This window comes from Venustampulla echinocandica (genome assembly GCF_003357145.1).
Source record: "Venustampulla echinocandica strain BP 5553 chromosome Unknown scaffold_2, whole genome shotgun sequence".
Lineage (NCBI taxonomy): Eukaryota > Fungi > Ascomycota > Leotiomycetes > Helotiales > Pleuroascaceae > Venustampulla > Venustampulla echinocandica.
Window position 1 is genome coordinate 1,032,863 of NW_022474207.1, and position 12,239 is coordinate 1,045,101.

The 12,239-nt window shown below is 48.0% G+C and overlaps 5 protein-coding genes across 5 annotated transcripts; 2 read left to right on the forward strand and 3 right to left on the reverse strand.

The window, feature by feature from the left end:
- Positions 1-588: 588 nt before the first annotated feature.
- Positions 589-2,198, reverse strand: BP5553_04697 (Uncharacterized protein; the record flags this gene model as incomplete). The annotated part of the gene is made up of 2 exons (XM_032013320.1): positions 589-1,911; positions 1,965-2,198. 2 exons carry the CDS (start codon positions 2,196-2,198, stop codon positions 589-591), a joined length of 1,557 nt encoding a protein of 518 aa, XP_031869920.1.
- Positions 2,199-2,950: 752 nt separating this feature from the next.
- Positions 2,951-3,334, reverse strand: BP5553_04698 (uncharacterized protein; the record flags this gene model as incomplete). The annotated part of the gene is made up of 1 exon (XM_032013321.1): positions 2,951-3,334. One exon carries the CDS (start codon positions 3,332-3,334, stop codon positions 2,951-2,953), a length of 384 nt encoding a protein of 127 aa, XP_031869921.1.
- A 52-nt stretch (positions 3,335-3,386) lies between these two features.
- BP5553_04699 (Metallo-dependent phosphatase) lies at positions 3,387-5,641 on the forward strand (the record flags this gene model as incomplete). The annotated part of the gene is made up of 4 exons (XM_032013322.1): positions 3,387-3,403; positions 3,526-3,862; positions 3,918-4,019; positions 4,085-5,641. The coding sequence occupies 4 exons, from the start codon at positions 3,387-3,389 to the stop codon at positions 5,639-5,641; spliced, it is 2,013 nt and encodes a 670-aa protein (XP_031869922.1).
- A 1,424-nt stretch (positions 5,642-7,065) lies between these two features.
- Positions 7,066-10,712, forward strand: BP5553_04700 (GDPD-domain-containing protein; the record flags this gene model as incomplete). Its single annotated transcript, XM_032013323.1, has 4 exons — positions 7,066-7,082; positions 7,153-7,271; positions 7,327-10,502; positions 10,560-10,712. 4 exons carry the CDS (start codon positions 7,066-7,068, stop codon positions 10,710-10,712), a joined length of 3,465 nt encoding a protein of 1,154 aa, XP_031869923.1.
- Positions 10,713-11,363: 651 nt separating this feature from the next.
- On the reverse strand, positions 11,364-12,019 carry BP5553_04701 (uncharacterized protein; the record flags this gene model as incomplete). Its single annotated transcript, XM_032013324.1, has 3 exons — positions 11,364-11,636; positions 11,724-11,867; positions 11,960-12,019. 3 exons carry the CDS (start codon positions 12,017-12,019, stop codon positions 11,364-11,366), a joined length of 477 nt encoding a protein of 158 aa, XP_031869924.1.
- Positions 12,020-12,239: the final 220 nt, after the last annotated feature.

Genomic DNA, 12,239 nt, shown 5'->3' on the forward strand with positions numbered 1-12,239 from the left:
CTTATTACGACGCAGCAATTTGTGTACCACCCACTTTTCCGGATCAATCCGGCAGGCAGGTTTCCCTGTACTCTACTTCGTATATCTTCAAACTTTAGAATTGGATTTAGACTTAATCGAAGCTCTAAATTATAGGTCCGAATTCCGGGAATAAGTAGTTTTTCATGACAAAGCAAGGGGGTAAAAGCTATAGTATCTTTGGACGCTCTTGATAGAACAGTTGACAGCATGGCCAAACTACAGTATTTTTCTGAATGCAAGTCAAGCCCTTGTAGAGAAATAGCTAAAGAACAATAATAAACTGATTGATATTCTATGTATTTATGCGGTGGGAATTTAAGAGCCCTAGATTGTGAAGTCTTTCCGGCACGCAGGGATGGACGTTAGGCAATTGAACTTAATTAAAGCAAAATCTCATAATTTTATTTGCATTTAGGTGTTCATCACCTATCAGGCGACGATCTATAAGCGGAAATCGTGACCGCAAACGAATTAAACTTAAAATATTCAACAACAAAGCGCTTGCTATGGAAATTAGACGTAGAGGGACAGGATGAGCTATCTTTTATTTCAGAGTAATCTGTTCCATCAACCGTTACTGACATCCACTTGTTTCCCCTCTTCTACGCGCTTCTCAGCCTCCTTTGCGGCCTCCTTCGCAGCATCTTCCTCATATCCCTCGGTCCTCATATCCGCCAAACCCAAATCCTCTTCCTCCTCCACTGTCCTCTTATACTCCTCCTCGTCGATCTGCGGATCCTTGTCTGGTAGACACAGATTTTGCACATAACTGCCAGCCAATGGATCTCGCAGTATAACTGTGAACTTCTTATCGCCCTTAATTGCTTCTCCAATGTTATCGAAGAACTTCTCCCAGTTGCTCTTCACATCCGACTGTAGGGAGTCTCCGCCTCCGGCATTCTCACCGACATCGAAGATCTGTTGGCGCAAGTCATCCCTGATATTCGTAAGGAGCCCCTCGACGGTCGTAAATCTGCCTCCAAGCGTCCCCGGGTTGACAGAGAGACTCAGCTCTGGGCATTCGAGGGCGCAGGATTCGGATTTCAGGATATCACGTGCCAGATCAGTGGGTGTTTCGACTCTGAGAACGATTTTCTTGCCCAAGGCGGGAATTGCTCCTCCGGTTTTGACTTCGTTGGAGCGGTAGCCGCAGTGCTCGCACACAGTGCTCATGATGATCACTTGCTTGAAGTAGGGAATGTCGACCATTTTCATGTGCGTTGTACAGGGTCGTGTACACCCGGGACAGGATGCAGGGAAGGAGTATACTTCGTCCGGGGCAATATCATCGTTTTCGAAGTTTGCCAACGTGGGTTGGCCCGATACAGTGGTTTGAGGTGGGGGTATTTCTTCCTCGCCGCCCCCGATGCCTAATCCTTCATTCTGCTCTGGCGTCCGTAAGTATTCGACCTTCCGCCATTTGCCCACGCCATCCTTCTGATCTGGCTCTATCCACGAATTGCCTGATGGATCGTCCACGGATAAGCGGAAGGGGAAACTTTCTCCGGCCAACATTTTCCGGCCCTTTGCTAGGATCTCCTCAATCTTCGCCCATACTTCCGGCATCTGCTCCTTTCTCTCATCTTGTTGCAATGCTAGATCTTCGAGTATCATGCTAAGTAGCCCCTCGACATTTGTTAACTGCCCACGCCCTGGGGGGATTTCGATATCGAGTTCGATGAATTTGACTATGCAGTTGTCGGATTTGACAACCTGTCGTCCGAAGTCTGCGAGCTCTAAAAGACGGAGCTCGAATCGGGACCCTTTCTGTTGAATTTCTCCTGCGGGCTGGATTTGGGAACTTCTGAAGTGGCAATGTGGGCATTCAAAGGACATGATTATGATTTCGCGGAAGTAGGGAATGCGCGTTAGGAGTAGGCGGGTGGTTCCCTGGGATGTTAAGTTAGATAAGAAAACAAGGAGGAAGACTTGAGTATACGTACATCTTTGCGACAATTCATGCATAAACTCTCGATCTCGTCGACTATCTTCTGATCGTCCTCCTCTACTAGAGGTTGCGTAGTGGAATTTGGCTCAGCGCCGCTGGTGGCGGGCGCAAAAACGTCTCCATTTTGCTCGTTTGAGGTGAGATGCTCTGCCTTTTTGCCTATACTGTCGAAAAAGTCGTCAAAGGCCTTGCCGTCTGGCTTAGGATCTTCATGAATGTTGCTCGTCATTTTTGGTTTTTGTGTGGAGTTGAGTTGAGGCGATGGTGGGGCGGTTATGGAGGGGTTATATGCATCTGGAGCAATTATTTTTTTATGGTGATAAGGCCGTCAGTGACGTACTAAAGCCACCCTCGGCCAAGACCCCGGATCAAAAGCGATCAGGCTAGAAGCCACCCGAAGGTTCTTTTTTGTGCCATGCATTTTCACTTGATGATACGAGTACGGAGATAATATAATATCTATTCTATGATGATCTGAATCAATCTTCTCTAGAATTGTCACTTAGCTGTGCCTTTTCCCCAGGATGCCAATTGAAACATAATGAGCATAAATAGTACTGGTCCATTTAGAGTAAAGGTAAAGTACCTAGGTACAGCATGGTGGTTTTAGAATGTCCGGGCATTCCTATTCGCAGGTTGCATTGGATATGTTCATTACACCCGTAACGCGTCTGTTTGGTCTGCAGTGAGGGCTAGATGTGTACACCGCTTCTGAACAAGCTTAAGCCACTTCGGGCTTCTACAAAGTAAACTTTGGTTGTGCTTAGTGGTCCCGGCCTTCTTCTTCTCCCCTCCAATCAGTGGTTGAAAGACAATCCATTAGATATGCGTATTGGAGCTTTGAAGTGGTTACTATGTCCAACTTCGGAGGATTGTTCAGATGCTCGTTGCGTTTGTTTTCCCGTGGCTTAATAGCTGTGGCGATGACCATGTTTGTTTGATGAGAGCTCCTGGAGTATTGTTGAAGCTAGGCATATCTTGTTACCCTTTGCTCATGAAGTCCATTAGATCCAGACCAAAACCAGACGAAGAGGAACTCTGTGAAGCCTTCTGCTTCGCCAGAAGAGCCTTCAAACCGCCTTGCTTCTTGTTAGGCCGCTTTCTGCTGGAGGGATTTGAAGCTGCCGTTGTAGAGGAGGTCGTAGTTTTTTGGGAGATCGCGGATGGTGGAGCGGAGGCGGAGGTAGCTTTTAATGATCCTGGCTTAGGCCTGTGTGGTTTTGGAGCCGGAGGAATAGAATGTCTGGTCTTCCTGCCGCAACAATTGCATTTATAGACCATGGCTTTGGTAGCACTTGTATTATTCCTGCCCTTTTTCCGTAGAGGTCTCTCCATCTCTACTGTAGCATCCAGTCCCAGGATCATTATTGTGCCACATGCTCCGCACGATCTGCGTCTCTGTGCCTCTGGCAAATCGATGTTGTTGTCGGATAGGTAGGAGTTGTGCTGGGACATGAGGTATCTCGAGGTCGCAGGAGCGGCCGTTGCCAGAAGATGTGCAGATTCATTTAGGTATCGTAGACGCGCCGATAGTTCAGGAGTTGCCATGGTCTCAGCGTAGGATACTTATCCCAAGGTGTTTGGACGACTGGACGCGTTGTATGGCTGGTGTTGGTTGAGGTTGACCACAAGAAGTTCTGGCCTGAAGCGAGAGAAGCGGAAACTTCCGCGAGGCTACGAAACCGCCTCTATGCAACCATCATCGCGGGACAACTATTCTCCCCGGACGCCCTTGGTATCGATGGATCTATTACGAGTTCACCCACGACTGTTATAATTCTCGAAACACCCGTCATTCTAACATCGTTTTCTCACAAACTCGCTGTTTCCCCTGCCGCTATGGAGCCGAATCTGATTGAGGGGCAAGGCTTGCGAATTGCTGTCGAGGGATGTGTAAGTCTACAAGCGCTGTTAATCCGGTGCGGCTTATATCTAACGTATTGGTTAGGGTCATGGAACTTTGGATGCTATTTATGCATCAGTGAGCAAGGCATGCGAAGTTCGAGGCTGGGATGGAGTTGATCTCCTTATTATTGGCGGAGATTTCCAGGTACCCATCCTTCCTACCTCTATAAGAGCAAAATAAGTATCTATGAGCGTTGCTAATAACCCTAGGCAGTTCGAAATGCCTCTGACCTAACTATTATGTCCTGTCCTGTTAAGTACCGGGAGATTGGTGATTTTCACAAATACTACAGCGGCGCCAGCGAAGCGCCCTGTCTTACAATATTCGTTGGTGGTAACCATGAGGCGAGTAGCCATCTTTGGGAACTCTACTATGGCGGATGGGTTGCACCGAACATCTACTATATGGGAGCTGCGAACATCGTACGGCTAGGTGGCGTTCGGATCGCTGGAATGTCTGGCATTTGGAAGGGCAGAGATTTCAACAGGCACCACCACGAACGGCTTCCTTACAACCAAGACGATATCAAGACGATTTACCATGTCCGGGAGATCGATACGAGGAAGCTTCTACTGCTGAAGTCCCAAATCGACGTTGGGATTAGTCATGACTGGCCACGAGCAATCGAGAGACACGGCAACGAAAGGTCATTGTTTAAATTGAAGCCAGACTTCGAGCAAGAATCAAGGGATGGAACGCTGGGCAACTTAGCTGCTGCATTTGTCATGGATCGCCTCCGTCCTCCATATTGGTTTGCAGCTCATATGCATTGCAAATTCTCCGCGACGAAAATTTACGATAGAGTAGACAAAGCCGCAGAGCCTGCAATGCCAATAGATGCCCCGGAGCGAGCCATTGCTGAGGTGCAGATTATACCGGACCCCAGTGCCTTACCAAGCGCCCACAATGAGGATGAGATCGACCTTGATATGGATGGTGATGAGGATGCGCCACAAGAACTCACCCCAACAAATGGGACCGCGTCTACTAAAAATCAAGATCAGATGGAGCTGGAGAGCCGTGGGGTGCCTCCACCAGAATCACTTTCGTCTGTCCCTGCAGACCTCCGAGCGCAACTTCCTGCAGCCTTCTCACGACCTACTCCCCCACAACCACGGATACAAGCAGGACAACCCACGCCCGCCGAGGTGGAAAATACGACTGTGAGATTCCTTGCCTTAGATAAATGCTTGCCTGGGCGAAAATTCCTCCAACTTATGGAGGTTTATCCTTATCATACATCTACAACCCCACCATCTCTTACTCGGTCGGCTTCGAGACAAAAGCACAAGTTTGAGTACGATCCCGAGTGGCTGGCTATAACGCGGGTGTTTGCTCCTGATATTTTACTGGGAGATAAAACGGCCCCTCCTGTCCAAGATCTCGGAGAGGCCCACTACCGTCTGCTAATTGACAAGGAGCAAGAATGGGTTAATGAACATATTGTGAAGGAAGGGAAGTTGGAAATTCCCGAGAATTTTGTCATCACCGCTCCTCCATTCGAGATTGGGATGCCAGAAATTGTGAGCGAGGGACCAATGGAGTATAACAACCCGCAGATGCAACAGTTCTGCGATTTACTTGGGATTGAAAATAAGTTCCATGCGACCGAGGCGGAACGAGACGAGAGAATAAGAAATGGTCCAGCACCAGCGGAGGCAAGATTCAATGGTGGGTTTGATCGAGGGGGTGGGAGAGGCCGTGGGCGTGGAGGAGGACGAGGCCGCGGACGAGGTGGACGTCGAGGCGGAGGTCGAGGATGGTAGTAGCGTAGTGGGATGAGACAAGTTCTTTTTTCCAGAGATACCCCAGATTATCATGCAGCTGTCGAAGCTGCCTTTTCTACATGGCAATTATTATTAATGGTTGGATCCCCAGGGCCTTGACTACGACGCCAGGTGCGTGCAGGTCTGCTACACTGGGAAAAAGCTCACGCGACAGTATTGTGCTGAGCCATTGGGGGTTATTATTCGCGAGGTTCCTTATTGCACGATTGTTGCATGGTGCTGGGTCCTGTGCTATTACTCGCCCACCGCTACGAAGTAATTCCTACTCACCCACGCCGCCACTTTGAAGATTTGCACGATAGTGGGGCAGCATGGAGACATATTTATTACTAAGTACCTTGCCCTACCTTACGGCGCCTCGTTACTATTCAGGTTGCTCCGAGTCTACCGCGAGTAAGGCGGATTGTTACGGATTAAGCGTTGCCAATGTTGTCCTCCCTCCGAGCCCCCGACTCCGCCCAAGCGAAACCCCTGATCTGCAGCATTTCGACTGCGATTTCTTATCAGGCAAAGTGATGTCACATGGCGCGTGGGATAGTCTATTGGCATTTGGTTGCTGTTGTTATTGTTATTGTTGCTAAGGCTCTCGGTCGCATTCCATTCCATAGCTCGTCCACCGCTAAGTAGCTTTGTTTTGATTACTTGCCACTCACCTCCCCGCGGCTTCTTTGTGACAAAGCGTCCTATTTTTCGTAGCTTGTCAGATGATAATCCCTTTTTAGCTATTCTGGGGTTGGACCCTGGCGACGGGGCGTTGCTGGAAAGGCGGTGTGACCACTGGCAGAATCCAGTAACTCCAGGGTGAATACGTAGAATCTGCTATGACATCCCGTTGAACAGAAACCCCATATTACTATTGCTCGCAGAGCCACGGGATGGCAGAGTTTCATTTGTTTGTTTCTGCATGAATTAGCCCTGCCTTGCTATTCTTACATTACTCCACAGAAGTTGCCCGCCTGCCAACCTTGATCCCTCCTGCGCGTTGGGGCTGGCGCAAAACCGATCTGGCGAATCAGCGGGCGAGCTTCACTCACGGTTCTGCGACTTTGACCATCAAAAACTCTTTTGACTACAACTACCAAACACCCGCTGCACTGCTATACGGGGCCAACAGCATTTACAGGAATATATTACAGGATCCTTGGATATTGCATCGCCGTTCTATTAGCCACCTATCACCGCACAAAGACCGAAATACGCAGACAGCGCCCTGGATGGCGACCGCGGACGACTTATTACTTGTTTTCATTGTTGATCGGCCAAACTCGATTCCGTTTCCCCCGAAATAAACCACGCCGCTAAAAGTGCAAAGAAGCTGCTTATCTGGTTTGACCTCATCTACAGCTCTGGAAGCATAGATACGGGTTGCCAAAAGCAAACACTCCTGGGGGCAAACCCGCGCAATGAAGTTCGGTCGCAAGTATGTTGGCCACCGTTTCCCCGTTCTATACGAAGATATGTAAATGGAGGGTTAGCTAATCGAATTGCAGCCTACCACGCAACCAGGTGCCAGAATGGTCGTCATCGTATATCAACTACAAGGGACTGAAGAAGCTCATTAAGGCCGCGGCTGGGATCCTGAAAGCTGGCCAGGACGTGGATCTCACCGGTGAGCATCATATCCAGTGGCAATTATTTGCATATATCTAATACTCGAGCTTTAGAATTCTTCTTCTCCCTAGACCGGAACCTTGAGGATGTCGACAGTTTCTACAACAAGAAGTTTGGGGATGCCTCACGGCGGTTGAAGCTACTACAAGAACGATATGGCTCGTCTAAGCAGGGGTTGGAAGACTTGGATCGCAATGAGATTGAGGAAGTCATTGGTGCCCTGCTGGACCTCCGAGGTCAATTGCGGAAGCTACAATGGTTTGGAGAGGTCAACAGGCGTGGCTTCGTGAAGATAACCAAAAAGTTGGATAAAAATGTTCCTGTGTGCGCCCAACGGAAGTATATGACTTCCAAGGTCGACCCGACGCCATTCGCAACGAATGCGGCCCTTTCTCAGACCATGAAAGCCATAAATGATTGGCTAGAAATCCTGGGAGAAAAGAAGGCCAAAGAAGAAGAAGCTGTATTAATCCCTTCTGCGCGATTCATCAAGCGCGTGTCCTCACGATCGACTCTCAACTTGCCTGCTAGCGTCCTCGACAGTGTCGACCAAGCTATCAGACATGATGATGTGGCAACTCTGAAAAAAGCCCTCGCCGAGGCTAATTTAGAGACGAGCGACCCAGGGATGCAGAAATTACTTCTCGATCTTTTACAGAGAGCTATTTCTTGCAAGCTAAAAGAATGCATTGCTTTCCTCTTGAAGGATATCAAGACCTTGGATGAACCGGACGATATCAATGGTCGCAACATTCTCCACCGTTTAGTCATATCCATTGGGCGAACCAAATCAGATAGTCAAGCGGCCCAGGACACCTCGGTTGAATCGGATGATATGCGTTATCTTACCCCTGCATCATCTCAGCCCCTTGGGCCTTCTTCGACCAAGATTACAGAGTCCCAGTTGCTGAGCAGGGATGACGAATCAGTTAAGCTCTTGATTTATCTGCTGGACCATCTAGAAGGTGATCAAAGGGCAGCGCTGAACAGTCGAGACTCATATGGCCGCCTTCCTCTACATTATGCAGCGCAATTCGGCTTTGTCATTGTGTGCCAGCTCGTTATGAAATATATGCAGGATTGGGGTCAATTTGATGTCGAGAATGGCATTGATGCCCCCGAATGGCAAGACAATGAGGGCCTTGCACCGCTGCATCTCAGTGTGATTGGAGGCCATCCACTCACGACTCAGGCTCTATTGATGGGAGAGAATTGGCAAGGGATAAATGATTATGCGGGGGCTATGAGGCGTGATATATCGAAGTCTAGTGCTGTACTTGCCCTTGCCACAAAGTCGAATTTCACCGGAATCGTGAGGCAACTTGTGGATGCCGGTGTCGATATAAACTGGCAAGACGAAACAGGTGAAACTTCTTTGCACGTTGCCGCGCGCTTCGGACACGAAGACTGTGCGAGAATTTTGCTAGAGGGGACACCTGATCAAAAAGCCGACCTGGAGATCACCGAAAACTCTTTCTCTTGGACCCCACTACATGTGGCTTGTGTCGATGGTCACGCGGCTATTGTGGAGCTGCTCATTGCAGCTGGTGCTGAAATCAACAAGCCGGATGCTTCTGGCTGGACAGCTAAGGAGCATGCTGCCTTGAGAGGCCATATTAGTATTGCATGTCGGCTCCTAGAAGCTGCTGTTGATATATCGTCCGACAAGGCCGAAAAGTCCGATGATTCGACAGATAGTACTTATACATCGTCACCCCCCGGGCCATCATCTATAGATGCGCTTCGGTCACAACCCCCCAATGGTGTTTTGAAGGCCACTGAGACCTTCAAAACATTTGGTCATCGATACCTTACCGATGAGAGCATGGTTCTTGTTAGTCTAGGCTCTATGGACATGAGAAAAGATATTCCAGCTGTTAAGCTTGACAGGATTCCTATCGCTGAAGCTCATGCAACTCAACTGGACACGGCCCTGTCTGTTGTTGTTACAGCTAGTGGAGCCCAGGGCGAGCCGACCACCATCGACCTTCCTGTCCAGGAAAATATCTCAACTGCACCTATGGTCTTCACCACCAAGGATGCATCCAAGGTCAAACTATACTTTGATATTGTTCCAACATACGCTGGAAGCCAGGAGCACAAAGTTGGACGTGGTGTTGCCATTTTATCCAGTATGAAGCAGGCAATTGGCTTGAAACGTATGAATCTCCAAGGAGACGTCAGCGTCCCGATAATGAGCACAAACCTTGAGGTTATTGGATGTGTTAATTTCAATTTTCTCATCGTCACTCCATTTTCCCATCCGAATATGGAAGTTACGGCGAAGCAAACATACTGGAAGGAGATGTCCTCGACCATGGTGATAGGACACAGAGGTCTCGGCAAGAACATGACATCGAATAGATCTCTTCAGCTGGGAGAAAATACATTACAGTCATTTATCGCGGCTGCAAATCTTGGGGCGAACTACGTCGAGTTCGATGTCCAGCTTACGAAGGATCATGTGCCTGTTATATACCATGATTTTCTAGTCAGCGAAACGGGGATTGACGCACCGGTCCATACGCTCACGCTTGAACAATTCCTTCACGTCAATGACGCCCAATCTCGGTCATCGCGCCCCCCATCCCCCCCAAAGGAATATCCACAGTTTCGGGGGGTCCGGGGCGCCGATCGTCAGCGGTCACTCTCCCTTAGCCACACACTACCTGGTTCCGAGATGTCGGAGAGAATGAAACATACGCGTGATTTCAAAGCTAAAGGATATAAAGCCAACTCTCGAGGAAACTTCATCCAAGCCCCGTTCACCACACTTGAAGAAATGTTCCTTAAGCTCCCTGAAAATGTCGGTTTCAACATCGAAATGAAGTACCCTATGCTGCACGAGTCGGAGGAACAGGAGATGGATACTTATGCTGTCGAGCTCAACAGCTTCGTGGATACCATCTTAACGAAAGTATATGATCTGGGCAAGAAGCGGAAGATCATTTTCAGCAGCTTCAACCCCGATATATGTCTGCTTCTGAGCTTCAAGCAGCCCAACATCCCGGTACTGTTCCTGACCGATGCTGGTGTTTGCAAGGTTGGCGACATCCGAGCTAGTAGTATCCAGGAGGCTATTCGGTTTGCCAGCCGATGGAATTTACTCGGCATTGTGAGTGCAGCGGAGCCATTCTGTCTCTGTCCTCGATTGGTGAGGGTTGTGAAGGAGGCTGGATTGGTTTGTGTTAGCTATGGGGTCTTGAATAATGATCCCGTCAAGGTGCAGGTTAGTAAACATCGGTTCCTTTGCAAATGCCTACCATCGTACTAACTCGAACCCCAGGAACAAGTAAAGGAGGGCATAGATGCTGTGATTGTCGACAGCGTATTGAAGATCCGCAATGGCCTAACCAAAAACGCCAAGCCGATCGAGATGGTAACGTCGGGTGGAACGGTGCTGAATAGTGTGGAGGTCGTAGAAGCACAAGTTGTTTGAACCAGGGGGTTTTAGAGGAGCATTGAATGCGGGACATGCATGAATACTTTCGCTTTCTAGCGATGAACATGATGGGGATAAAAAAATTCCTTCACATTTGGAACACCAAGCATAGGGCATCCATTGCATTTTGACCAACGGCGTTTGTCTCGGTGTTATACGAGCTATACTCGTTTGTTTGGAACCAATGGCACAACAGAGCCGTTTCTAGCTACCATATGGAGCTAGCTATTAGAATTGAATGCTTATTCAACTGGGCAAATGATATAAATTACATTCGTGGATAATAACATGTTCCTTCCCTGCTCTTTTGTGATACATGAAAAAAGGGTTGACAACCTTGCTGATGATAATCAACTCTCATCTTTAAACGAGATGGATGGGACAGGGGATTGGAGAATTAGAAAGCAGGGGGATTATAGGTGGCAAGTAATATGTTGAATGGTATTTTGTGTGCCTATAATGAATTTAATGCTATTCTAAACCGCCGTGATCAAAAGCAGTTAATAGGCATGGTATTACAAATTAGATAATGTTTTATTTCTAAATTCTAAATTTGATAAACGCCGGCCTCTAAACAAAAAACCAACCTAACACAACATCATCTATCCATAAAGCCCTCTCATACGCCCCAAGACCGCATCTCTCAATCTAAACACCCTCCTGTTTCCACTGCTCGCAAACACTCTTCAAATCCACATTGAACCCCTTAAACCCCGCCTCCGTCTTCCTCCTCAAACCCACTGACCTCGCAAACCAATTATCTCCAATCATGAACGCCAAAAGCCCCGAGAACTGCTCTTCATGAATAAATATTGTGGTCTCGGGACCGGAGACGCCTGGGGAAAACCGGAAGCCGTGGTCACCAGTGAAGAGACCGAGAGGGAGGGCGCCTCGCCAGGAAAAGGCAGAGGGTGAATTTTCCTAAGGGATATTAGTATACGATTAGGGAAGGTGGAAAGATGATATAGAAGAGGGAAACGGGGAGTAAGTAATAGCAATGTTACATACTAAGCAAACAGGCTCCATCGTCGCGCCCTTTAACACGCATCGCATCTTCGTTCCTTCTATCAATGCCTCTCCCTCCACCTTCGGGCCTATGGACTTGATAAATCCATCGGGCGAGTAGTTTAGTAGGTTTTCAAAATCGAGAAACTGAAAATTTATTTGTTAGCATTATGAACATATATAATTAGTAAGTGGAGAGAGAAGAGGGGCTCAGCGTGAGTATGAGGTTAGGTATATACCTTTGCTCGAACAACCGCCGGCGGAGCATCAATTTCGATTCTCGTTAATATGAGTGTCATATCTGCTCTTCTCTTTCCTAATATTTCCTTCCTTATCCTGTTTTTCTTCTCGTCTTTGGTCTAAAATTTGGGTTTGTCCTCTTCCAGTTCATGTGATTTAATGATCTTCGAGCGTAGGCGTAAGTCGTAAAAAGAGCAAATGCGCGTACTTTAGATATGAAAAAATATTCTGTCTTATTCTATTAAGGATGGATTTAAACCCCCCAAAAGCGAAAATACA